At 45.3% G+C, this 27,513-nt stretch overlaps 3 protein-coding genes across 7 annotated transcripts in view; 2 read left to right on the top strand and 1 right to left on the bottom strand.

Moving 5' to 3' along the window:
* LOC6585699 overlaps positions 1-14,541 on the top strand; it is a 119,783-nt gene extending 105,242 nt beyond the window's left edge. For all 3 annotated transcript variants that reach the window (XM_002011291.4, XM_032732784.2, XM_044009314.1), the window contains exons 4-6: positions 2,014-2,134; positions 11,976-12,052; positions 12,108-14,541. In XM_002011291.4, the coding sequence (XP_002011327.2) occupies positions 2,014-2,134; positions 11,976-12,052; positions 12,108-12,715 (806 nt within the window). In that variant the 3' untranslated portion in view covers positions 12,716-14,541. The remainder of the gene's footprint in view (positions 1-2,013; positions 2,135-11,975; positions 12,053-12,107) is intronic.
* Positions 14,542-15,157: 616 nt separating this feature from the next.
* Positions 15,158-18,962, top strand: LOC6585700 (protein serrate). 2 transcript variants are annotated; one of them, XM_032732853.2, is made up of 8 exons: positions 15,158-15,626; positions 16,338-16,571; positions 16,633-16,771; positions 16,831-16,989; positions 17,057-17,248; positions 17,337-17,397; positions 17,882-18,012; positions 18,074-18,962. In XM_032732853.2, the coding sequence occupies exons 2-8, from the start codon at positions 16,395-16,397 to the stop codon at positions 18,820-18,822; spliced, it is 1,608 nt and encodes a 535-aa protein (XP_032588744.1). In that variant the 5' UTR covers positions 15,158-15,626; positions 16,338-16,394; the 3' UTR covers positions 18,823-18,962. The 2 variants fall into 2 exon arrangements, with proteins under 2 accessions (XP_032588744.1, XP_043867091.1); XM_044011156.1 differs by having other exon boundaries at positions 16,306-16,571.
* Positions 18,963-19,242: 280 nt separating this feature from the next.
* Positions 19,243-27,513, bottom strand: part of LOC6585703 (unconventional myosin-XV) — a 42,108-nt gene continuing 33,837 nt past the window's right edge. For both annotated transcript variants that reach the window (XM_044011152.1, XM_044011150.1), the window contains 4 exons: positions 22,733-23,253; positions 21,435-21,672; positions 20,230-21,375; positions 19,243-19,820 (listed from right to left, as the gene is read on the bottom strand). In XM_044011152.1, coding sequence (XP_043867087.1) covers positions 19,653-19,820; positions 20,230-21,375; positions 21,435-21,672; positions 22,733-23,253 — 2,073 coding nt within the window. In that variant the 3' untranslated portion in view covers positions 19,243-19,652. The remainder of the gene's footprint in view (positions 19,821-20,229; positions 21,376-21,434; positions 21,673-22,732; positions 23,254-27,513) is intronic.

Below are 27,513 nucleotides of genomic sequence, written 5' to 3'. Positions count from 1 at the left end.
CCAAACCGAGGCACAACAATATGCCATTTGATTATGCAAATGTATGCGTGCGAGTGTGTGTGCGTGTGTATGTGTGTGTGTGTGTGTGCATGTGTGTGGCACTTGACTTGTTAAATTTGCATAAGTTGTGTGTGCTCCTGCTGACGACCAAAAATTATGCAATACATACATATGTGCAAGCTAGCACACCCGCTCTCTCTCTCTCTCTCTCTCTCTTCCTCCCACTCTCTCTCCCTCTAACATTCGCACATTAACTGATAAAGCACAGTTTAAGCTTGAACCATCAGCCGTTTGTCGACTTGACATTCCATTTGCTGTGGCACGTGCAAGTCCTTTAAATTTGCCTTCATCTAGCTCTACTCTAGACTCATGCTATCTCTCTCTCACACGCCCTGCAGCAACGCAGAGGTCAAAGTCTGTTAATGACCTTGACTTTATTGCAACATAATGTTTAGCTGTCTTTGCAGTTGGGTTCACACTGTCTCTCTCTCCTCTCTCTCTCTCTCTCTCTCTCTCTCTCTCTCTCTGTCTGGATCGTTCTATCTCTCTTCTTCCCGTCTCTTTATCGTTTTCATGTTATAAATCTTACTCTCTCGTTTCTTCTGTATCGTCATCCCCTTTCTCATTCTCCCACTCTCCTCCCGCCTTTCTCACGTTCGTCATTCAAGTTACCCACTTGAAATCTTTACAGGGTATAGACTTATAGTCATAACTCCACATCTGATACCGTAGCGCGCCTTGACTGCGTTTCACATCTGTCAAAGAGATTCCTAAGACCTGATGCCAAGTCAAAGAGTGCTCCCATTGTTGTTTACTTTCCCTGCTCCTAATAAGCTCTCTCTCCTTGCACCTCGCCCGCTCATAAGCAGGGGGCGTGGCACGAGGCTGCAACTGACTCAAAGCCAGGCAGCTGGACCCTGTCAATTCAGGTCTGTCCATGCGAGGAGTCAATGCATGCAGACCAGGCCAAGGCTGATGATGCTGCTCACTGCCATACCTCCCCCGCCCCCCTCCCCCTCTCTCTTTACTGCTTTGGCAGACACCTTTTCACGAGTCACGTGGCTGTGCGTGGCTGTGGCACGTGCTGCAAGTAAAGCAATGTCCCCGTCTACATTTCGCAGGTGAATGTCTCCCGCTGCTCCGACTACCTCCGCTACCTCCCCCTCCCCTCCCCCAGGCGGGTGTCAGTGACAGTAGTATGTGGCTCGTGGCGGTCTGTCAATGCGAGTTCTGCTAGTCAAAAGTCGGAATTGGGGAAGAGGGCGTCGCATATTGAGTCGCAATGGGGGGCCCCACGTTGAGCATTGGAATTGGGAAAGGAAAAGGGAAAGGGAGAGGGGAGAGGGGAGGAGGGAAAAGGCAAAGGTTGTTTTGTTGTTTGCAATTGCTAGCACGCTTGTGTTGTCCTTGTCAGCTGTGGCTGCCACACCTCCTTAGCTGTTTCCTCGCTCCTCGTGCCTCATTCCTCTTTCCCTTTTCCTTTTCCTTTTTCCTTTGCTGTTTTCTTTTTTTCGGTTGCTCGTCTAATGGCATGTTTTGATTTCGCTCTCAGCAATGCAAACATCATGCGAAGCCAGTCAAAGCAAATGCGATTCGTGTGGCATAACCGCCAGGCATACAGGCACGCACTTCCGCACACACACACACACACCCACACAGACACACAGCAGAGCACACACACACACTCGTATACATTCGCTGCTGTTACAACCAGCTCTTCCGGCTGCAGCCACGCCTCGAGCCGCGCCCGCCTTCGCGTCTACAATTTGATTTCACGTTCTGAGCTCTACTTCATATTTTCATTTTCTTTATTTTCTATGACTCTATTTACCCCTAAATCTTAACTACTGTACTGAGTGGGCTAGTATAACGGTTTTGACTTCCTCTTCATCAATAATGATTTACCAAGAACTAATTCTAAGCCAATCCATATTATTCCTTACTGACTTGTGCTTGATATTACAGACTCTTCTACCTAACTGTTCATAACTATCTTCCTCTTCTCTCTTCCAGAAATGGCTCTTCTCCTGCCCGCCGCACTCACGCGCAATCATCGCACCAACGAGAGCAGCGACAGCCGCCACAATCTGCACTCGCGCTATCGCGACTCCTACAAACACAATCGGGATCATGAGTGAGTATCGCAGAGAAGAGAAGCTATCTATGGGAATAAGCTATATATGGGAGTAGACTATACTGATACTTAAGAGAGTTGCACTCCGAAACACATTGAAGCTCACCTTATAGACGGAGATAGAAGAGGAAAGTGAGGGCCACTTAGCTCTTGGTGCCTTCGCATATCAGATCATATCTTTCATATCATTATATCTTTACATCTCCCTATATATTTTCTGCTTTTGGCAGCAGGAACTTGAGGAGAGAATTAGAGGCCACTATTCATATCTTGATATCAGCATATCTTGGTGCCTTCACATATCATATCATATCTTCATATCCTTAAATCTCCCTATATGCTCTTGTCAGCAGGAACTTGAAGAGAGCAGTATTCATAACATATTCATATACACATCTATATTTTTATATAGATATTTCTACCTGAATGCACATCTGTATTCGTAGCTGCAACTGTGTCTGTACTGGCTAGCTTTTCTCTGCCACAACTCTCAAGATCTCTCAGTCGCCGTGGAGATAAATTGCTGCACCTTAAAAATTCAATTCAGGTATCGAGCGTGAAATGATTTTCCGCGACTTGGAGCCTTCTTTCACGCTTGACTTTGTTTAATTTGGAATCGCGATTCTAGGCGAAAGGTGTGTGCCGAATCGTTTTCCAAAGCCGCTTTTATGGCATTAGGTTAACGGGAGAAAAACTGCGGAGAAAAAATGAGAAATTTCAGTATTAATCCCAAATTTGTTGCTAGCTGTTCGGCTCTTTTATGACTCGCGCGGCATGCAAACAACAATTTCATCTTGTAATGGGTGGAGGGCGGGCGAGTGAGAGGGGGCGCATCAGCATAAGCGTCTGCAATAAAAATCCATCATAAAAGGCGCATAAAAATTGTTCGGTATAAAAATCTCCGCCTTGATTTGACGCGCTGTTAATTTTCGTCCTCACGAGCATTTGCCTTGCTTTGTTTTCCTCCTCCTCCTCCTCCTTCTCTGCTGCCACCATCTGTTACCTCGTTTCCTTCTTCCTCTTCATTCTATTTGCTTGTTCGAGTTGGAAATGGAAATGTTTATGATTCATGCCATTCAGCCACACAGACAGGTTGCCCAGCAGTCCTTGACGCCGGCCCTGCCTTTGATGGCTTCCTCAATTGTCCACTAGACGAGCTGCAGACCTCGATGCAAGCCTGACTCAGAGATACCCTATAATGTAGACCAGCCACACTGGTTAAAGCCCAATGCAGCTTTCTCTCTGTTCCACTCATTGGCTACAGCTTAAAGATACCCTGTAATTTGCTGCTACTACTTAACAAGCTTACCTCGCTTTCAACTCTAAAACTTTTGTCAAGTGTTTACACAACAGTTAGGTAAGAAGCTCAAGTTAAAGTTGAAAAGATTCACATCTCAAAGATACCCTGTAAATTAGTCAAACGCCATCTCTCTTACACATTCTATCCAACTACGCATTCCAGATGCTCCAGGAGTATGTGTATGCTTAGTATGAAGGTATGCACGACTCAAAGATACCCTCTATTTGATCAATCTATATCTTGATGTTTTTCATATCTGCAATTCATTCACTTGCCTTACATCATTCCATACATACTTATTAGAAAGCACCTCAGGGTATTCCTGGCAGTTACAACTCAAAGATACCCTATACATTGGTATGGCACGCAAGTCAATGAGTTCGCCTCAACATTCACTATGAACTCTGGTTTGTATCTCTCTCCCTCTCTATTCTCTGCTGTCTCCTGTTCAATGCTGCATGTGATAAGGCCAGGGGGCGTGGCTTGCCCACTGCCCACTTCAAATAAGCAAACAGACATCAATCACGTTCCGCATACGCCACGTTGTCCGTTCAATGTTCAGCCGTTCTACTCCTGCTCCTGCTCCTGCGGCTGCTGCTGCCTGTTGCTGCCTGTTGCGGTCTGCGATTTTGTGCTGCGCTCTTATCGTCCGCCTCTCTTATGTTTGAGTGCTTCTCGCTGCTCATCAAAAGCCGTTTATTATGCTGCGCTTTACTTTTGTTTGCGAAATTAAATTAAATCCGCAATTTATTATTTTTATGTCTTTTCCATTTGCTTTCAATTCGAATCTATTTCCACAGAAAGCAGCAGCGCAAGAGGAGCTCATGAAACGTGCCAAACGGTGCAGCACATGGACAGTCCAGCTGTGCGGCTAAACATGTCGATAACTAGGCTATTCGCTATCGATAGATATCGTTATCGATTAGACTTTCACATGCATCCACATCAAGGACAAGGTTTTGCTGTTCCCACCTAGTCTCGATTCGAACTCGCATTCCAATTCGAATTACATATTCGATCAATCAATTTCCACGGCTCAAATGATTCAATTTGGCTCGATAATTGATTCGTTTCGTTTTTTTTTTGTTTGCCTCGAGTGGCGAAAGCTTTCACATGAGCATGATGAATGAGTGAATGGAATTCATGAATATTTATTGCACGCCACGATAAAAATCGGAATTGAAATCGAAATCGAAATCGTATTCATTCACGCGCGCACACACAAATCAATTCAAAGTGAATCAAAAGCTACTTCTCTCTCTCTCTATCTATCCCTTGCTCCCTCTCTCTTTCTCTCCCTCTCTCTCTCTCTCTCTCTTTGGTAAGTTGCCCAATTCACTTGTCCAATGATTTGTTAACTAGCGACAAACTTTTATTGCCTCGCTGCTGATAGAAGGAGCTGCTGTTGCTCCACAAAAGGACTACGGACCGAGGACAAAGGACAAAGGACGAACGGGCACAAATTATGAATTATGCGCTCAAATGCTGAGCAGCAACAACAGCAACAGCAATGGAACTTGGACAAAGAAAATAAATAAATAAATTACGCAAATAACAAAACAGAAAAACAAAATAAAAACCGAAGAAGAAGAAGAAGCGAAAAGAAACGAGAAGGAGCCAAAAATAACAAGCAGAAAGTTTTTGGCGCAGGCAAAAGCCGAAAAACAAATGCTCTATGTGAGATGCTCTCCCAAGTAAAGCAGCTCTACAAGGGGAGTAGAGAAAGAGGAGAGAAGCTTCAGACTTAACTCACTCAATGACTGCAGTAGAAAGTGCAAGGAAGTCTGGCAAAAAAAGAAAACGAATGAGAAGTCTTTCATAGTCATAGTCAGAGTCAGAGTAGTATATATTTGGTGAGGGTATATACAGGTTGGTCATACTCCCAACCCAGTTCCAAGCATTCCAATCGAAGCGGTGGTCTTCCACATCGTGTCACATACTCCCTCACGATTGCAGCAGACCCTCTGGCTGTTGCTCGCTCTGCGTAGGGTATACAAATAATAATTCGCCACAATTTCATTTACATAATGACAGTGCGAAGCGATTGCCGCAAAAAGAAATTACAAAGGAACGAAACGGTAATACACACGCACCCAGTGCTGCGGGCCGCCAGGAATATGAACCTTTAGGGCCACGCCCCCTCCCCAGCCATTGGGTGAACACCCCCGCGACGAATTCACACTTTGTTTTCTGTTTTTTGTAATGTGATAAATTTACAGGACATCAGGGAAATCTGCAGTCGACAGGCCTTTTAAAATATATAATAGAAACAGACAGGGTCCGCCCGGGCACCGTCCCCTTCTCGGGTGGCCCATCTCCGTTCCAGACCAGTTCCAATTACCATTACAGCCAGAGTTACCGTTACAGCCACAGTCGGAGCTAGCAATGACCAGAAGGAGGCAGGACTAGCAGCGCAGCGACTTCAGATCTACTTTAAAATAAATAAAAGATGTCTGCATTTCCAGATCCAGCTAAAGCTGCAGTTTCCATTCTCGTTGTCGTTAAAGTCACAGTACTAGTTCCAGCTCAAGCTCCAGTTCCTGTTCCAGCTCTGACTCCAAAATCAATTTCAGTTTCAGTTAGTGCCTAGGACTAAAACTGAAATTGAATTTGGAGTCGGAGCTGAAACAGGAACAGGAACTGGAACTGGCACTGGCACTGGAACTTTTCCTGGTGAATCGTCCTTTTATAGACATAATCACAGAACCAGTTCGTAGTCCATTTTCATTTCCATTTCTAGGTGTCCCTTAGTACTCAGTGTACTTATAATGATATTATAATGCTAACTTCTTATACGCATATACGTAGCTGTAATTTACGACTGCAGCTCTCGCTCCAGTTCCAATTTTAATTCCACTTTCTATTCCAGATCACCTTAAACTCACAGCACCAGCTCCAGAGCTAGCTCCAGTTGTGGTTTCTATCATAATTACTGTTGCAGTGCCAGCTGCTGTTCAAGTTCCCTGGCAGTTCCCTGGCAGTTCCAGTTCCGTCTCAGTGCCCATACCGCTCCACCCAGCTCCATTAAATACTCTCTGCAGCTTCACCTGGTTTTGGGTGCGCGGCAACAATAAAACGTTTTAAGCGAAAAATCCCCATGAGGATTAGCCTGAACCGCATAAATTTGCAGGCGCACAGCGAATGACTGAGGCACAGAAAGAGAGAAAGAGAGAGCGAGAGAATAGGATAGATTCTGGTAGAGGGGGGGGGTGGAGGGAGACAAGTTGATTGCCAGTCCTTAAGTCAGCTGGAAATTGAAGACAATGATGCTGCGAATTGACAGATTTTATGATACACACACACACACACACATACATACACTGCACATACATATATATGTACAAATACAGATATTTGTATATTTGTATATTTGTATAGGCTAATTTGCATAGCAGGTGCGTCCACGCCCCCAAACAGTTGAATAAAAGCCATAAAAATGCGTAAAAGCTGCTACTTTATTTTCATTAAACAAACGCAGCTGCCCACGTTTTATGCCCAGTTGATCTGTGTGTGTGGGTGAGTGTGTCTCTCTGTGTATGTGTGTGTGTGTGTGTGTGAGTGGGTGGGTGGCGTGCCTCTGCCTGTGCCTGTGCCTGTGCTTTTGCATACTTTTCAAGGGGCACTCCAAAGTCTGCCTTTCAAATTGAATTATGCACTTAATGCGAAGGACAAGGCACAGCACACAGAGATAAAGTGAGTGAGAGAGAGAGAGAGGGGGAGTGGGAGAGAGAGGGAGGATACTTGTGCTGTGCTAGAGTTAGAGTAAACGCAACTTAATGCGTTTTAGAGGCCACACGAAATGGATAAGCATCAGCTTTCTAATTACTTTCTAATGCAGTCGACTAAATTAAATTTATGAGAATACAAATGATGTAGCTGTGTATATGGAGTATAATCAGATATTGTGCACAATGCAAATGTATGTGTGTAAGCCGTGTGCACGAATAGCAAAGTCAAGAAATTGAGCTGCTTTAAAATAAAACAAGTGAGGAGGCTCCAGTCGAGACTAGGAGATATCCTGAGCCATCCAAGCTTATATTCCACTCATTCTGCACTCCTTCTATGCACACATGCATACACACGCATCCACACGCTCTGCTGACTGCGCAGTTAGCAGCGACAGCGCTTGGGCAAAATTTTGAGAATTTATTAATTGAATAATTTCTCTGACGCATTCATACGAACGGACGGACGGACGTACAGGGCTATATCGATTCAGCTCGTCGCCCTGATCACGAATATATATACTTTATGGGGTCTGCGATGATTCCTTCTGCCTGTTACATACTTTTCACAAAACCAATATACCCTGATTTCCCATTTGCAATGGGTTTAGGGTATAAAAAAGCCGAAACAAGTTCGATTCAATTGTTTGCTGCGTATTCAAAACACATTCCACAGTGAGTAAAACCGACTCTCCTCCAGTCGCATTCTCCAAAGGGTTCTAAAGGTTCAGTTCAGTTCAAGCTCAGTTAGTAAGGTCTGAGACTCGCACTCTCAGCACACTCAGAGAGCTGCCTAGGCCCGAGGCCCTGGTGACGTCACTTGTGTCTAGTCCTCAGCAGCAGCCACAGCAGCAGAAGTCGCGCTTCGTACTCTGCACACGCTTTATGGCTCAATCTGAAGCTACAGCCTAGGCTGAACTGTGCGATGCCTGGGCTAATAAATTCAAGTCTGACTGCTTCTCTTGCTTCTGCACTCGAATCGTTCTGCTCTTGCGAGTCTAAATGCGAAGCAAAATATTTACTCTCTGCATATCTACATCTCTCTCTCTGCTATATCTGAGATATGGCACATCCTTTATAGGCAGCAATTCAAAGAAATTGCCATTCATACGCCCCGTTGTAGCCCCAGCCCGCGCTCCATTTGCAGTTCTAATTTTAGCTGCCAGCCTGAGCTGCCGGCTAAACATTGTCAATATCAATTATCGTACATACATATATGCATATATACATAAAGAAATATGTTTGTATGCATGCATATTTTATTTGCCAAGCCAAGCGAAAGGACATTGAACTGACTGGTCCGGGTGAGGGGGCGAGAGAGAGCGAGAGGGAGAGGGCAAGTCGACTGAGGGCAGCTGCAGGCCGAGCCGTTTGCAGTGCTCAGTCGCTTGAAAGTGTGCAACAAGATTTGCGCGCGCTGCTCAATCATCATTAAAAACTTCCCAGCGACGACAAAGCACAAGAAGAAGAAGAAGAAGAAGACGATGACGCTGAAGCACAAGAAGAAGCAAGAGCAGCCAGGCGGGCGGGCGGGCGGTCAGGCCAAAGGACACACAGGAAGGCAGCTAAGCGAAAGCAAAGTCCAGCAAAGTCTTTGCCTCCGCCTGCGCCTCCATCTGCATGTGGCCATTCAGGCGGCTCACTCAAGCGCCGCAGAGTGTTTCCTTTGCCAGGACACGAGTCCAGCGCCAAGTCCCCGGCCAGGACTCGGCCAGGACTCGAGGGTCCAGTTGAGTCCCAGGGCTGCGCTGCACATTGCTGTTGCCTGTTGCCTGTTGCGCCGCCATTGACTAAAATCCAAATTGAGATGTCGCCGCGTCGTTTTTCGTTTCCGGTTTTTGTGTGCGGCTGCAGGAAGCACAACAGAAAGAGAGAAACAGAGAGAGAGAGAAAGAGAGAGAGAAGAGGTCAACAGAAGTGGGAAGCACCGCAAGCTGTGAGCCAACTTAGTCAAGCAATTATTTTTAGCAGCTGGAGTAGAGCCAGGCCCAGAGCAGGCGAGCAAATGGGGTATATTAGTTTGCAGTGAGCAGCAGAAGAGATGAGAGCAAAGGCTAAGATATCCGACAGTCGTTCATGCCCGCCCCGCGCTGTCGAAATTGTTTTTTATTTTATTTGTTTGTGCTTGGCTTTCACATAAACGAGTGCAAATACTTTTTTAAGTGCCTGTGCCACACTCACTGCTGCTGCTCGCCTGGCATTGACAGTTGTCGCCGAGTCCTTTGAAGTGGCAAAATATTTGACAAGAAAATGACTTTTTCCCCAGCGCCGCCGCAGCCGCAGCCAATTGCCAGAGTGTCGACATTTGCCTTGGCTAAACACACACACACACACACACACAGGAGTCGCTGCCTCACACTCATACATTCACCCTTCGATTTGGCACTTTCTCAACTTGTTGCTCGACTTACTTTGAATAACTCTGATTTGAAGCATAACCATGTCTGGCAACTGCTCAAAAGATATAGGGTTGCCAGATCACTTCGTGGAACATGAACAACGCTACATACCCTGTATATGTGGAACTGTCATATGAAAGATATGTTAAACGAACGGTGTTCGTTCTATACCTAAATTGTCAAGCGATTCGCTTAAGACAGTTTGCAAGTGAAACCTGAACTAAGTAACCTTGTTTATAAGGCAAGACTTGCCTGTAAGAGTTTGCTCCCCTCTCCTGCTACACCCGTCAAACCTCTGGCCTATGCAAATCGTTCTCTCTCTCTCACTCTCTCTGTCGCCTGCCCTTTCGTCACATTATAATTATAGCAACTGTTATTTATGGGCCTCTAATATGACATATATACGTATATATATACACATACATAATTTATTTTATTTTGTTTTTAATTTCCTTAAGAAATTGCCTAAAAAATGTATTCATCAAGTTCAAGTCCGGAAAAGTCTTTTTATGTCTTATTCTCAGCTTCGACCACTCAATGTGCTGCGCGAACCGCCCCGCCCCGTACCGCCCCGTCCCGCCCGCTGTCAGCGTGAGCCCCTTGCCACTTGAGTTTAATTATGTTCTGCTGCTGAAGAGTCCTGTGCCATTGCCTTGTTTATTTTTATTGCTTCTGTGCGGCGACGACGACGACGACGGCGACGCCGGCGTTTGCTGCCGTAGAGTTTTTATTTACATGCATTTTCTTACGTGTTTTTGTTTTTGTTTTTTCTTCTTTTCGGTTTTTTCAATTTACCTTTATGGCCAGCTGGCTGGGGACCGAGGGCGGGCGGGCGGCAGGACGCGCAGGACATTGCGTCGCCTAGCTGTGGGCCAAGTTAATTAAGTGCTCAGCTCCAGTAGAGCCGACGTCGGCATGAATTATATTTCTATCAGAGCGGCATTTGCTTTGGGTTTGATTTCAATTGCTTTTCGTTTGTTTTGTGTACCCCGTGACATTTGAACATTGGGTAGATTGGCTACGCGGCTGCATATGCTACAGGCAGCAAGAGCTTAAGGTCCCATACATCCCTAAGGTTGCTCATAGATCTAGAGTAGTTCCTGCTTTGGTTTAGTAACTCACTCTAGGCCACTCATCTATTTTAGCATATCTCGAGTACCTCGAGAGCTAAAGCTATCAAAGTTGGAGTGCAGCTGCTGTTCATGTAAGTGAGGGCCAACATAATTTCCTTTTCCGGCTGCCCGAATTCCTAGCTCAAGTACGATGCGAGCAACACAAATCAACTTTAACAACCTGTAAGGCACTTGCCTTATAGCTCAAGGGCTGCAGATATAATATGTGAGGTATGCAGCCGCACTTCAACTAAAAATACATTAAATGGCTCCTGCATGTCTCCATGTCTGACCTCCATGTAAAACCATTCATCAGCAAGCACTCGCCCACCTGTTCAATCGCCATTGCATTTATCGCTTCTCTTTTTCTCAATTTTGCGATTTTGATTTCCGTGGCGTCAATCGTGAATTCGGCTGCCTGGCTAATTTGGCGATTTGCTAATTGAGCTCTCGAGGCTAAGTGGACAAATATCCGCCCAGCCGATTTGCCGCCAACCCATGAGAGCAGCAGCAGCAGCGGCATTTGAGGGCACATTTGAATTTCCGACGCAATTTCCGATGTCAACACCTTGACAGCTGTCAAACACACACACACACACACACACACACACACACTATGCACACATACACACATTTAAACAGACACCCAAAGCCACTTGACAGTTGGCTCTTCCCTGCTCTCTCTTTTTCTCGCCATCTCTCTCTCCTCTCTCCTCTCTCTGTCACTCTATCCCTATGTTTTTGTGCCGCTGCGTTTTTTGCGTAACGGAAACGGAAATTGTTAGGCTTAATAGACAGTTCGAATTTCCGGTTGAATAGCGACGCCTTTGAACTGTATAACCTATCTCTCTCTGTCGCGCTCACTCCTTGTATGGCTCTCTCTCTCTCTCACTCTTTCACTTTTTTCGGCCACGCACAACTGCACAATAATCATTATTGTGTAAGTGCTTTTGTCTGCTCTTCTCTCCCTCTCTCTCTCTCTCTCTCTCCTCTCTCTCTCTCTCTCTCTCTCTTAGCCTCCCTATCGCTGCCTTTGCTGATTATTCCCATGTCAAAGTTCATTGTAATGTTAAATACAGCTAATGTCTGTCTGTCAATCGAAAATCAATTGAAAAATTCAAATGGAAAATGTTTTAAATTAAACGTAATCGGGTTTTTGCCTATTAACGGGCACAAAGGCATGAACAGAATATGATTAAATGGCATTTGATAGACATTGTGAAGGATTCCGCAAAAAAAGAATAACTTTATATAAGCTGAACCTGCTCAGAGTCTATCCATATTAATAGTCAATCAATCTTGCAGATACTGCGTGGAGTTCGAGGTCATCAAGGCATCTAAAGCCTGCCACAAGCTGCCGCCCTATAACCTGATGCTGGAGGGTAAGTGATTCACTAGATATGCCTTGTACGCCTTATGGACAATGTGCTGCTGCAGGTGATCGCATAACTGTGCGCTGTGACCTCGAGGCGCTGGTGCAGGACAAAGATGCTGAGGCTGGTGTTGGGAAGGCGGGCAACAGAGGCGCAACAACAACAACAACTACAACGCATAAGACTCTAATGGCACAGCCATATCTAACAGAGGAGGGCGAGGAGAACAGCAGCAGCAGCAACAGCAATGACAATGACGATGATAACGAGGACGAGCAGGAGCAGGAGCAGGAGGAGGAGGAGGAGGACACCGAGGAGGATGATGCACAAAATATGCTCGACTCCGAAGCGGATGGCGATGCGGAAGCGGAAACGGAAGCGGAGGCGGCCAGCCGCGAGAGCTATGGCTACAAGCACCAGAGGCCATCATCGCACCATCCACGCGCTGCAACGTCCAAGCGCAGCGCCAATGCTGCGGCGCCCATGTTGCCGCCGGCGCTGCAGCCACAACAGCAACAGTTGCTGCTCAACTATCACTGCCGCGGCGAGGGGCTGTCGGGTCGCACGACGCGTTGGAGCGCGTTGCCGGCGCCGTCATGTCGCGGCAAGTGGCTGCGCCTGACCATCGGCCCACCCAAGAAATGCAACCATGCGCAATTCATATTCGTCTAAGCAGCTGCTGCAGCAGGAGCAGTATTCGCAGCCATCCAATGCAATAATTGGATAAATATTAACTTTTTTTTTTTTGATCTGATCGAGGACGTCAATATATATGTGTAGGGTATACGCGTAGTCTATGTAGCGAGTTCATCAAACCCGAAAACCCATCCCAGAGCCCAAACCTATCTATCCAGTTCCCATTGGGTAACAGCCATACATAAATAACGGCTCACGGCAAATTCAGCCAATAATTCTTCACTCCTCTGCTTGCTGTTGCTCTCTCCTTCTCTCCGATCACACCATCAGTTGGCCAGCGCCTATTGGAGTAGACTTCCTCATGAAGTCAGTCCAAAGCCATATTTAATCCAAGTCAACCATATTTCATATAAAACTATTTACTAAATGTAATTCTTGCACAATTGCAAAACTACTTAATGAGCCGTTTCAACACAATAACGATAAATAAAAGGGTATCTGTGCTTCGGCAAGCAATCTACCTGCTGTCGCTGGAGCACAGAGCAAGCAACAACACATTTGCACTATCTGTCTCTTTTCCTTAAATGGCGTTTGCCATGACTCGACGACGATCAAAGCGAAGGCATAGAAAAGAGCCGTTATCTTTGCGCACTGTTGCGCATTTGTTGTTCTTGTTTGCTATGACCAATGGCGTTAAGCGTTCGACTGCAAAGGCAACTGAAGTAACGGCAGTTTAGAATTTAGCTGCATTGCCCGCATACCCATACCCAATGGGACGATTCCTTACAGTGGCTGTACGCACGACAGAGAATGAATGAGTAACAAACCAAATGCACTGTTTGTCTCGTTTCTTTGTATTCATATCATATCCAAGCATCATATCGCACGGCAGCTGTCCACAGCACTCAGCACCCTGCCCCACCCCGTCCCTCACTCACACGCACACAATGAGAGAAGAACTCGCATATAAGTGTTTAAACTTTAAGACAGTTAATTAAGAATTTACATACAGTGAATGTGTATTTTTTTGAGTCTCCCCATGCCCCGCTCTCCCCATATCTTTCTCTCTTTCAATAGATCATGCATAATCGATAGCTGAACAATTAATATATAGAAAGCGAAAAAAACGAGATTTTCGGAATGCCGAATTTAAATACCCTTGCAGTAAACTACTCTAACGAGTTAATAGCGCAGTTTTAGTTCCACTACAATTGTCTGATCGGAATCACAGTTATGTCCCTAACTTAAAAGGAAACGCCTGCAAGGCTATAAAGCGTGAGAGTACAGTAGAAACCCGCTGTAGATGAAACGTTCATCCCGGCGAGCTCCTACTGTAGCCCAAGTTGTAAATAGATCATTTACTCAGACTCTGGTGTCTGGAAAAGCTCAGCGGCAAATGAATAACAACTGATCGATAAGTCTTAGCCCAGAACGAGAGATATAACTAACTAATAATACGATATATACCATTAAATATAATTATATTAGCAACCAAGTCCCATGATCTACCGATACATATGTAGCTGTATCTATGAAGGGCAAACTGCGCAATTCGAATCCAAACTTCGATTGATCAAAGGAGGAAAAAAAATTCAACCAGGATTTGAGTCACGCTGTCCACTATGCTCTGCTGAATGCATTATGAATCAAATTTGAAGAAAAAAAAAACAAAAACAAAATCTTGACAGCGCAATTAGAGCTTGTCCAAACTCAACGTTTTCTCGAAATCCCCAAACTCCACTTCCAGCTAGACGTAAGCGCTATAAAAACATCCCAATAATACGAATTACATGCAGTTATAAAAGTGAAATAGTGTAGTGTATGTGACCAGTCGGACTAGACATACATACATATATACAAAAACCAATATATATGTATTACATAATAATACTTCAACCCTCATCGATGTACGAGTTTATCATGCCTAACCATTAACCTACAACACCTACACTTACACTAGCCTACAAAGCTGAGAATATCAATTTGAAGTGCTGCAAACATCTGTTGGACTCGACATAGCTGTATAGCTGTATATGTTGCTATATAGGCTCAGATTCAGAGTCATATTCAAACTCTATTTCACTTAATCAGATCCCTTAATAGTAGACGTGAGATAAAGTTATCTACGTTCCCTTCGGAGCAATTCTAAGTTCAAGTGTTTGCAGCGGTCTCAAATATATTCTATTGGCACACTAACACCCATACACCAACACACACATAGAGAGATATATATCAAAAAGAACAAACCCCCTTAAAAAATTAAGAGAATTTGAAAAAAAGAATATAATAATAATAAAAATACAACTTAATAAAATAAATATTAAGGCACATACGAAAGAGAACAAGAAATAAATACAAATTTGAAAATTAATATTCTAATAATATATATATATATGAAAATATATATACATGAAAATAATAATGATAAAATTGCGCATTCACAATAAAAAGAACAAAAAAATTATTTTAAAAAACAAAAACGAAAACAAAGCAAACTTAAATCAGCAACTGGGGCCGAGACAGAGGAACAAACTAATTTGTTTGACTGCTTTCGGGGGGCTGGTCGGCAGCATTTCTTGCGTGGGGCGTGGCAACGCACAGCTGATTTTGGATCGTTACCGTTTGACCCAATTGCGCAGGTGCGCAGAGAGGTGAGTGAGCTGTCAGTAAATGCCAGTTGCCGGTTTTTCAAATTTCTCCCAAAGCAGAGAGGGAGAGAGACAAAGAACGACATCAAGAGAGAGAAAGAGAGAGAGAGAGAGAGAGAGAGTAATTTGAAGCTTTCAAGTTCGGACTAGTCAAAGTCAAAGCTGAAATTGATTAGTAGCTAAGCAGACGCAAGCCAAGACGGACGTGGAAGGCAATTTGTATTAAGATTCGGATAAGGAACTCATTACCGTTAGCTCTAAATATATATACATACATATATATATATAGATATTGTGTGGTGCGTATTGCAATGATTCATCGAGTCAAGCCATCAGTCAGTCTGTCTGTCAGGGCTCCGTCTTTAGACCTAACTGTTCTTATTGTTGTTGTGGTTGTTGGCTACGAAGAAAGTTGTTTTGGAACATGTTAATTGTCTTTGGTGCGACAACTGTTTATAGCAGTTGACTCTGTGCAACTCGAGCGGGATTTCTTTTTCGTTCATCTAAATGAAACGAACTTGGCTTGTTCTTAGCGCAACTAAAGATAGAGCTCAAGTCAGATCGAAGAGAAAATGCCGTTCAGGTGTCGCTTGGAAATGAACTGAGATATATGCTGCTCTAGCTATATATATATAATTTACAGATATTCTTCAACAAATCAAAAAGTAACTGCAAATTATTTCAAAAGTTCATTCGATAGGCATTCGGAGCAAGTTCGAATTAGATTTGCAGTAAATCAAATTTCTGAAAGTGAATTCGGAATTATTATATTTCGGAATGAGCACAAACTAAGTGGAAAGAAGGTTCGGGAAAAAATGCAGCTTACAATCCATTCAAACGTTGAGACGTTAGTGAAATTGAATAGTTACCGTTGAGTGAATTCAAATGAAACAAGCATTTAGGACTCAAGTGGGAAAATAAGTCAGGTTTCGGAGTCAGAAGGAATTTCAAATTAAATTTAGCTTCATCCAATTGCAGTCAATTCTGATAAATAGGGGAACGATTCACAGATATTCGGTGCAAAGAAGATTCGCATATGAGAAGAGTTCAGCGCCAGATATTTCCGAATGACCGCAATTAGGACTGATCACAGCCAGACACAAATGCCCGAGTCGGAGGGATCGCCGCTGGCGCTGCTGCTGCTGCTGGTGGCGAACAGCATGGGTGGAGGGGAGGCGCTGAGGCGTAACTTTGATGCGCGCCAGACGAGCGTCAACTCGAACATTCCGCTGTGGAAGCAACGCGTAAGTAGAGCCAAGGCGCCCAGTCAGTCAACTATCTAAAGCAGCTGATCCATTGGCACAGGCCTGCGAGAAGTCGCCCAAGTACCAGATGAACTCGCACTACAGCTGCGACGAGAAGGGGGACGTGAAGTGCCTGCCCGGCTGGCAGGGCGATCTCTGCCAGGTGCCGATGTGTCGGCGCGGCTGTGATCCGATGAATGGTAAGTGAGCGACCCCCCGGAGAGAGTCAACTCGATCTCAAAACCTGTTCGCTCCACAGGCTACTGCCAGCGACCGGGCGAGTGCCGCTGCCGCATCGGCTACACCGGCGAGCACTGCGACAAGTGCATCCCGCTGCCCGGCTGCCAGCACGGCACCTGCAAGAAGCCCTTCGAGTGCATCTGCAAGCCCGGCTGGGATGGACTCTTCTGCACAGAGCGTGAGTCCCGCTGCTCGAGCTACCAGATTGGTAGATCCATTACTCTAATACGTCCTCTCACTTGCAGCCAGCTGCCGCAGCGGCTGCCACAGCACGCGCGGCTACTGCGAGGCGCCCGGCGAGTGCCGCTGCCGCATCGGCTGGGGAGGTCGCACCTGCAGCGAGTGTGCCACAATGCCCGGCTGCCAGCACGGCACCTGCAACAAGCCGCTCGAGTGCAACTGCGAGCCCGGCTACACGGGCCTGCTCTGCCAGACAGGTGAGTGGGAGGCAACATCGACTCTTCTCAAGATGCTCAACGTCTCTCTCTCTCTCTCTCTCTCTCTCTCTCTCTTGCCATCTTGCAGCGTTGTGCGCCTCGGACTGCAACAAGCAGCACGGCTACTGCCGCAAGCCTGGAGAGTGTCGGTAAGTTGAATTCGCCTTAATTCGGAGTCGATTCGGAGTGAATTTCATACAGGTGAATTGGTAAATGAAATTATGCATAAATGCATAGATCAGAAATATGAAATCATAAATAGAGCCGTTATCCATTCGGCGCCATTAGCGAATTGAATTCATTCGCAATTCAACGAACTTCGAATGGCGCCGAGTAGATAACGGATGTGATTTCATTCTCCTTTTGATCCTCCTCGAGTCATAGCAGCCCACATGCAAAAGAGAGAGACAGATAGTGCAACTACTCTCCCTCAGCAGCTGCATGTCTATTAATAGACCATTGCTCATGGCTGCCTGTCACTGAAACCGCAATCGGAAAGAAGAAGACGTTTGAGCAATGCAATTGGCTGGGGCAATTTGCATGTTGAGTGTGCTGGCAAAGATGGCGTCTTGGCCGCCATACTTATTTCTATGTCTACTTCTATCACAAAGTGACTTAACTTTCTTTATCCAGCTGCAAGGTGGGCTGGACTGGCGCGCAGTGCGACAAGTGTTTCCCGTATCCTGGCTGCGTGAACGGCGACTGTGATGCACCCTGGGAATGCAACTGTCGTCCCGGCTGGGGCGGCATGCTCTGCGACGAGAGTAAATACCATTCATATTCCATAAGTACGGCATATTAGTAACTGACCTTCTTGTGCTGCAGAGTTGACCTACTGCCTGGACAATCCGAACACCTGCGAAAATGACGGCAAGTGCATATCGCTGAGCCGCGAGGACGGCAGCTATCGGTGCCAGTGCCGGCAGGGCTATCTGGGCAAGAACTGCGAGATACTCGATGAGTTTCTGTTGACCTCGGTGGCCCCGCCGCGCATTACACCGCCGTCCACCCAGCTCGACGTGGAGCTGGAGCTGGCCACAGCTGTGCCTGATGATGGCAGCAAACTAGAGCAGCCAACGGCAACAACAGCAGGCAAACCCACGACAACGAGGAGCACAACAATGTTGCCAGACACTGGATTAAACGAGACCGCAGCAACAACAGCCGGAACAACGACAACGACAATGGGGCTGGGCACACGTGTTGCCAACCACAATGCGTCTAATGAAGCGTTAAGCTATGGCCATGCAGCTGCTGATGAGGCGACAACAACGAGGCGTCCCGCACCTACAACAACAGCAGCAACAGCAACAACAGCAACAACAGCGGCATCAGCAACGGCGACAGCAACGACGACAGCAACTATGACAGTAAAGGAAGCTGGCAACAACGCAACAAGTGGGTCACAGTTCAGCGCACACAAGCAGCAGCAGCAGGCGGCGACAGCGCAGGAGGACGATGAAGAGGATGACGATGATGATGATGAGGACGAGGAGGACGAGGACGAGGATGAGGACGATGGCGATTATGATGAGGACGACGACAACGATCAAATTATACCAAATATTATTTGAGGAAAATGCTTCTTTTTTTATCATAGATGCATATATAGGTTTATATATGTATATGTATATTACGTATATTGTATGTGCTTAGCTAATAAATTATTTATTTTACAATTAAATGCCAGAGCAATATTTAGAAAATAATTAAACTGCAGACACTTCGATTAACTGGATCCAAATAGATTAAATATAGTCGGCTATAGCTATAGATATAGGGTATAGATAGATGTGCTGGCTTGAACTTCACTCATCCCGAAGATACCCTTCTGCCCCATTTATGCAGGGTATATATACATAGCGCCAGTGTAAATCCGAAATAAATAAAAGATCTTTGGATATGTATGATATATGGTTTGTATAGAATTTCATTTATTAATCTAAACAATGAATTTCGCTTAACAAATTGTCAAAAAAAAAAATCGATTTATATATATTTAATTTAATATTTTTATATATATTTTAGATTCTTAATTTTAGCAATTGAAAAAATTGTGCTGGAAATACGAAAAGTAGGGGGAAACAGCAGGAAGAGGAGGCAAAATACTTGAATTGCGATTGCACATTGTTGCTTAAGATTAGGACACAAATCGTTAGATATGCGGGGAAACGGATAATGGAATATGGCTAGGATAGATCCTGCTCCCATATATTATATATATGCATAGAAATAGATGTAAGTATAGGTATAGATTTAGGTATGGGTATAGGCGTAAGCCATACTTAACAATGATAAAAAAAAAATTGTGGACTTTACTTTAATAATAATCAAGATATATATAGATATATATTGATGTATATCTGCATACATATACATATATAATCGTAATATTCGTTGCGTTCTAGTTGAGCTCCCGCTTGTCGCGCTGACTGATCTGTGCCATGGTTATATATTGACGCACCAGCCGAGAGATCTCGTGCGCCTGCTCCGTTTGCACCCGTATAACACGCTGCTGCATCAAATTGCCAACCTTCATATCCAGAAAGAGGGCGCCATCCTCTGAGCGAACCTGAAGTGGACAGAGAGAAAGTGAGAGAGTTGAGTGTATGATAATAATAGATGTATGAATAGATCAATCGACGGATAGAGAATACATCTGCTGGATGCACAGAACAGATTGAGAGCATAGATTACCATATAGATATGTGGACATATGGATAGCTCGACAGATTGATTTATACATTGACATAGTGATAGATAGATAGATAGACATGGAACTATTGATAGAGATAGAGAGCTATCAAAAGACAGACGGACAGATTGATCTGTAGATCGATCTACCTATAGAGAGATAGATAGATCTATTGGTAGATAACAAATGAGTGCATTGATCGATATCACGTATCGATAACACAAATCAAAATGCCTACAACAGATAAACTCGATAATAATCATAAAATATTCCATGAAATGTTTACCTTGCGCGTCGATATGACCTCCATGAAGCTCCAGTGCTGCAGGGTCTCGTGTGTGTTTGGATCCAAGAATAGCACTCCGCGTCTATTCAAGGCCAATATCAGATCTCGCCACATGGGGCTGTGGTTGTCCTCGACATGGGGCCCCGCCTCCTCGGCCCAGATGCGTTTCACCGCAAAGAAACTGCTGCCGAACAGCGGCCAGGTGGCGAGCACGTTCAGAAACTGGGCCTTCACCTGCCCCGGGCTGAGATTGGCCACTTGCGGCCAGGCGGACTGCACCAGTCCGACCCACTGGGCCGGACGAATCTCACGTATGCCCAACGCTGGCTTGGGCAACAGAAACTTGATCTCTTTCATGGCTGGCACATGGCTCAGGTCGGCGGCGCGGTGGAGCAACGCAGCGATGCGCGCCATGTCGCGCACCATCTCCGGCATCGGCACCCCGTTGCCGGGCAGCTCGAGCAGCAGACCCTCCAGATAGTCGGGCGCCACCTGGTTGAAGAGCACCTCCACATAGAGCGGCATTGGCGCCGGCTCGCGCTTCAGGGCGAAGTGCCAGACGCTGCGACAGAATATCAAATAGAAGGGCTGACCGGACTTTAGCAGCTCGGTCGTCACGTCCAGGATGTACTCGTCGGCGGCCAGGGGCATGGTGAAGGCGTCGCCTTGCACGATGCAGTAGAGGGAAAACTCCTGCTGCTCGGCCTCCGACTCAACGCCCAGCAGAGCGCACAGCTCGGCAATGACATCAGCCACCACGGTGGAGCAGCGGGTGTTAACCACACGCTCAGCACCTCCGGGCAGGCGGTAGATCTGTCTGCGCGCCGAGCGGCCGGCCGAGACAGCTGTCACCTCCTCCACGCTGGGCACATTCTTGCGACCGCCACAGCGAGCCGTTTTGCGCAGATTGGTTAGGCAGACGGCGGCGGTGCCATGGCACGAGCGACGCCGATCGGAGGCAGCGGATGTCAAGTGCTCCATCAGATAGGGACGCAGTGCGTCCGAGCAGCCAAAGTAGGCGGCCAAGATGCTCAGCAAGCGCCACGCGCGCTGCGAGCTGTCCGGGCAGGGCGAGCGATTCGCTGTCGTCTGCTTCATCAGCTGGCAGTAGACCTCGTCCCGCAGTGCCAAGTACTTGTGACAGTGCTGAAAGCAGAAGGGGATTAATAAATCTGCAGCGCTAGGTCTCAGCTCAACTGGCCTACCATCAACACGGTGTAGACACACTTCACCTCGGTGAGCTCTGGATCGAGCGGTATGTCGCCGCAGTAGCGCAATATGCAATCGAAACACTCCAGCGCCAGTGGCGCCAGGTCGTTGGGCAGGCGCAGCAGGGGCAGGCGTATGGCGTGGCCTTGCCACTTGACCAGCTCCGCATAGGAGCGGTTCGCAGCCGACGACGATTGGTGACGCTCATGATGGCGATCGGCATCGCGTAATTGACTGTGGAGAGAGAGGGAGAGAAAGAGAGAGCAGGCGACATAAGTAATTGGTTCACATCATTCAAAATGGAGTTTCGACTAGAAGCTATAACTACTTCATGCCCCGCCATCTTTGCAAGCATAGCAGCTATTCGCCTATACTGCTGCAGCTTAATCTACTCTAACGGCACTTCTATGTCTTCTTCATAGCAGTTGTTGTTGCCATTAATCCAATTACTTCATGTTTGCCATCTTTGCAAACGCAACAGCCATTTGCTGAGACTCCTTACGCGTCTGTTTTGGCTTGCAGTTTCAATGCACAAGCAGCCATTAGAGTACCCTTTCTCAAAAAGAGGCTGCTTTAACTTAGTCACTCAATTGGACTACAACAGACAATTGTCTGAATAGTATTCATGTAATGTGTAAAGAAAAGCTAATTAGACATTGAATCAACAGCTCATGATACGAGTACAACAACAAACTTAATTTCCAGCACACATTACATACATGCATACACATATCGACAAGCGACAGAAAGGGTATCTGTGCTTCGACATGTCTTAAGCAATTTTTCTAGCTGCTGGCGAGCAACAAAACAGCTGCACTATCTGTCTCGTTTCTTTGCAGGCTATGTGCCTTGCCTCGGAATAAGAGGATCAAAAGAGGGGACGCAAGCGACACCGTTATCTATGCACGCAGTTGTTGTTGCTTTGCAATTGCTTTTTGTTGCTTTGTTGCTTTGTTGTTATTGTTTTCAATCGTAAATGGATTTGCGTCTTTGCATTTGAATTTGACTTTGAAATGCAATTTTAAGCATGGAAGATTGTATTGTAACGGTAATGAACGCGTGCAGAAATAGCCAAATACGCAGCGCTGCACGCACGACAGAGACAGTGCATGTGCTTTGCCTTGACTCGAAAAGGATCAAAAGAGAGCACGACAATTAAGCCGTTATCTATGCGCACCGTTATTACGTTATTATTACTTTCTATGGTGGATAGAGTTGTTTTTAAGAAAAAAAAAAAAAAAAACATGTTTTGCTATTAATAAATAATATGATAATCAAAAATGGCTGCTCTTACTCGTTGCGGAAGTGCTGCATGGCGAACTGCAGCAGCGAGTACTTGGTAACGGATGGAGGCGTGCCGCTGCCATTGAGCTCCTCCTGCAGCATATAGTTGCCATCTAAATCATGATGCGATGCCTGTTGCTGGTGTTGCTGGTGCTGCTGCTGCTGCTGTTGCTGCTGGTGTCCGTTGGTCAGGGAGCTGGGCTGCTGGCCGGCATTCGACTTGCGTGCCGAATGCAGATAGCTTTGCTGCTTCATGAACCGCTGCTGATCGGCCAGCTGCTGCTGCTGGTGTTGCTGCTGCTGCTGGTGCTCCTCGACAGCATCGTCCAGCTGCTGCTGCTGCTGCTGTTGTTGTTGCTGCTGCTGATGATGATGCAGCTCCACTTGCTGTTGCTGCTGCTCGTCCTGGCCATTGGAGTGGGCGTGCTCGTTGCGCCCAGCCTGTCGCGCCTCCAGACGCTCCAGCGGCACGTTCAGCGTTTGCGCAGCGGCGCGTGCGCCCGACGACAGAGTCGACGCCTTCGATTGTGACTGTGGAAGAAGAAGAAGAACAAGCAACAGATAAAGACGAGAAGTGCAACAATGAATGCAATTTGTTAATTGTCTGCGCCGCTGTCTAAAGTCAAGTCAACGGCTTGTGAAAGTTGCTGGGCGCCTTTTTGGCCAACGAAGCACTTGACCAGCTAACCGGTCGCCCAGCCAAGCGCCAAGCGCCAAACGCCAACCGCCAAGCACCAAGCCGGTTTGAATGATGTGTATGCAGTAAAAATATATAATATCATATAGTTGTTAGTACACAGTGAAAGCTCGTAATAGCGAACACACAAATCAAATGAGCAAAATAGTTTGGGGCATATTAGCTTTGAACTAGGTTAGGATAAGAGACAAACGAAAGAACTTGCGACGAATTGATTCTATATTCTATTAGCTGTGCATCAATAGAGTTTTCACTGTAGGGCCATGGATAACAGACATCGCCCATCTCTGCTGATCTCTGCTGTTGATGATGCTGTTTGGCTTTAGAATTTATTCGCTTATCCTCAATATGCAATCAAACACCCATTGTTCGTCAGTGGAGCTTTCACTGTACTATATAGCTAGTTATAGTTAGTTAGCTGCGTTTTGTATTTTGGCAACGAAAGTGCGGTTTTTCACTTTTATTGCCAAATGCATTTGCTTTCCTTTCCATTCCACATAACACCCACACACTAAGTAGCCAAAGATCCCCCACAGCCGCCTCTGCCACGCCCCCGTCTTGCATTTGAAGACACCCAGAGGCAAAAGAAAATGCATTGCGCACGCTCAAAAGCGCAAAAGCAACAACAGCAATAACAACAAATAAACCAAATTGGAAGTGAGTAAAAGTTGTTGTTGTTGTTGTTGTTCGTTGTTTGTTGTTTGTTGTTTATGAAAGCGGAAATCTTTCACCGATCAATCATGAAGTTTGGCTCACTCAAACAGTAATTAATTATACAATTTCAATTTCAATTGCGAATTTTCAACACTGATAAGCAGCAAGTGACCATGGAGCACAGGTGGATGCACACAGCTAGCAAAGCCAACAGTGAAGAGCAGCTGAGAGGGGAGCAAACTAGTCCCAGCTCTTGCCTAAGCATCAAGTGGCCATGAGGAACGTTTGAGTATATGAATGAGCAAGCAGGAGGAGCACAGGCTTGTCAAGTGACCAAGGAGGGCCTGCCTAAATGATGCTAATGAAGTGACCAGCGGGGGATAAGCGAGCACCAAAAGCAGCAGCACTCAAATTATCCATATGAAAACAAGTATGAAGACTCTAGTCGAGACTGCTCGACTAGGAGATACCCTGAACCCTCTAATCTGATATTCTAATCAGTCTGCACTTCTTTTCGACACACATACATACACACACACGTGTTAGAATGCGCTCTGCTAACTGCGCTTGGGCTGCGCTGTAGTGTAGGTAACATTATAAGAATTTATTTGTTGAATAATTTAATTTCTATACGTACAATCTTAATGAAAGTTTTAGGGCGTAATTATATGGTGAAAATGTATGTACATTCCAAAGCACATGTCTCTAGTACTTGAAATACGCCTTTTACAAAGGTGAGGGTGAGGGGGTAGATATAAAGGTGGGGGGAAAATTACAACAAAAATCGAAATTATATAAAATATATATAAGTCTACATTTAAAATTTGGAAGCTCTAGCTCTAAAGGTGTAGGAGATATAATTAAATAACTAGCATTCGATAAGGTTTTTGATCGATAATAAAATATCGGGAGTAGTTATCGATATATAAAGGAAAACTTGATATGCGCGTGATATACACGGACCTAGGAAAAAAAATTTCAAGTCTCTAGCTCTTATATCTTCTGAAATCGACGCGTTCATACATACGGACGGACGGACGGACGGACGGACGGACAGACAGACGGACAGGGCCAAATCGACTTAGCTCGTCGCCCTGATCAAGAATATATATACTTTGTGGGGTCTGCCACGCCTCCTTCTGCCTGTTACATACTTTTAACAAAACCATTATACCCTGATTTCCCATTTTCAATGGGTTCAGGGTATAATGAACTCAAAGAGGAGTTGAAGAGAGAAGAAAAAAGAAATGGGATAAATCGAACAAGGAACTGCAGTCACTAGGAAGTAGAGTGGGAAAATATAGAAGCAGAAGAGTAGATCATGAAGAGGCGAGTAAGGAAAGAGGACAAGAATGTGAGGCAAAGAAGTGAGATGGAAGAGAGAACGAGATCAGAGAGTAGAACATAGCTTAAAGAAGAGCTTACTTCAAGATAACACAGACAACTGTAGACAGCTAGCTAGATAGATGAGGTGACAGAAAGTGTAGTAAAAGACAAGTTATTGGAGGCTGCAATGGCAGAGAGACACAGACAGGCAGACAGACAGACAGACAGACAGATAGACAGACAGATAGACAGATAGACATTGAGTGCAGCTACGAATTCTTTTTACGATTTCCCGTGGGTTTTTATCGCTGTGCCAAATACTAAAGCAGAAGCTGACAAACGAGAGCAGTCAATAAGAACAACAACAACAACAACAAAAAGCAGTAAAAACAAACAAATAGATCGCGACAAGACGCGCAAATGGAGGCTGGATAGAGATTATATATATACATATATATGAGTAGACTCACACACAGATATATGTATATATTAGTGCTGCTCCCATATTTAGAACCGGGCACGCAACTGGGTCATATGACTATTGCGCTGCGAAGGGGTCGCACGGATGGGCGTGGCTCTGCTCCAGTTGCTGCCAAATGCGAGTTCAATTCAGTAGAAGTCAAGCGACTGAGCGAGCGAGCGAGTGAGTGCGAAAAGCCACAAAAAGCCCAACGAGAGAAAAAACAAACTTGAACAATACGAGGAAAAACTGCTTAAAAATTTTAATTTAAAAATATGAATTTACTAGAGGCGGAGCAGGAAGAGAGGGGAAAAGTTAAGGGAAGAGTAGAAGTGGGGGAAGTAGGAGAAGAGGACTAGAAAGAGAAGGACAAAGGAGTAGAAAGAGAACAGAGGAGCATACGAGAAGAATATCTATGAAGACGAGTAGAAAATGATAGGCGAAAAGTGTCAGATTATTGAGGAGAGGGAAAGAGAGGAGAGAGGAAGAGATAGACGAGGCTAAGCAAACTTTCTTTTTGGCATTTACTGTTTAAAACGTAATTTTTATTTGTATTTTGCTCGAGTTAATTAAAAAAATATAAAAAAAAAAACAATTTGAAATTAATGCGCAACAGCTGTGGCAAAAGTAGTAAAAGAAGAAGAAGAAGAAGAGGCGGACGATGTCTATGGGGCAGACACAGAAGAAGAGGCACAGCTGGAGTCGTGGCCAAAGTATCTTTAAGATGCAATTAAACCCCATTTACCATACCTAGAACAAAAGAAGCGACGCGACCCGGCCGACAATAATCAGAGAAAGAAAGAAGAAGGAGAGAGGGAGAGAGAGATAGACACGACGACGCACGAAATGTAATTAAATTATTGAAATCAAATTACAGTTAAATAATAAGCAGAAGCAGCAGCAACAACAGCAACAACAGCAACAGCTTCGACTGCTGCTGCTGCTGCTTCTCGTTCACGTTTCGAGTGGCACGTAAAAGTATCTCGGCGTCTGGTAAATGTATCTTTTGTATCTCTGTGCATCTTTGTGGGTCAACGGTTTATTTCGACTGCTGCTCCGTATGTAGTTTAACGAGTGCTCAAATTCTAGCTGCCGCTTCAGCTTTTATTTTACTTTTGGCACTTAAACAACCCCTCGATTCGAAGCGTAGCATCCGATGCGCTTCAGATGCCACCAGATGATCCCACAAGACACTAAACAGAACACAGTTGCTATTGCAGCAGCTATGCTCGAAGCTGGCTATAAGATTCCACAAGAGTTAGGAGCATCGATATTTATCGATAAGTGAGAAGTAACAAATATAAGTCTACATTTAAAATTTGGAAGCTGTAGCTCTAAAAGTGTAGGAGATATAATTAAATAACTAGCTTTCGATAAGGGTTTTAATCGATAATAAAATATCGGGATTTAGAGAAAAACACGATATGCGCGTGATATACACGGACCTAGGAAAAAAGGTTTCAACTCTCTAGCTCTTATATCTTCTGAGATCGACGCGTTCATACATACGGACGGACGGACGGACAGACAGACGGACAGGGCCAAATCGACTCAGCTCGTCGCCCTGATTAAGAATATATATACTTTGTGGGGTGTGCCACGCCTCCTTCTGCCTGTTACATACTTTTAACAAAACCATTATACCCTGATTTCC

This window comes from Drosophila mojavensis, unplaced genomic scaffold, assembly GCF_018153725.1.
Source record: "Drosophila mojavensis isolate 15081-1352.22 unplaced genomic scaffold, ASM1815372v1 contig_136, whole genome shotgun sequence".
Lineage (NCBI taxonomy): Eukaryota > Metazoa > Arthropoda > Insecta > Diptera > Drosophilidae > Drosophila > Drosophila mojavensis.
Note: the sequence above shows the minus strand (reverse complement) of the source record. Positions and strands in the feature narration are given on the sequence as shown.

Bases quoted from the DNA above. Each gene is read 5' to 3' on its own strand.
- LOC6585700 (XM_032732853.2), top strand. From the start codon at position 16,395: ATGACCGCAATTAGGACTGATCACAGCCAGACACAAATGCCCGAGTCG. The intron at 16,572-16,632 runs GTAAGTAGAGCC...CCATTGGCACAG, and splicing joins TTCCGCTGTGGAAGCAACGC to GCCTGCGAGAAGTCGCCCAA. The intron at 16,772-16,830 runs GTAAGTGAGCGA...TTCGCTCCACAG, and splicing joins CGGCTGTGATCCGATGAATG to GCTACTGCCAGCGACCGGGC.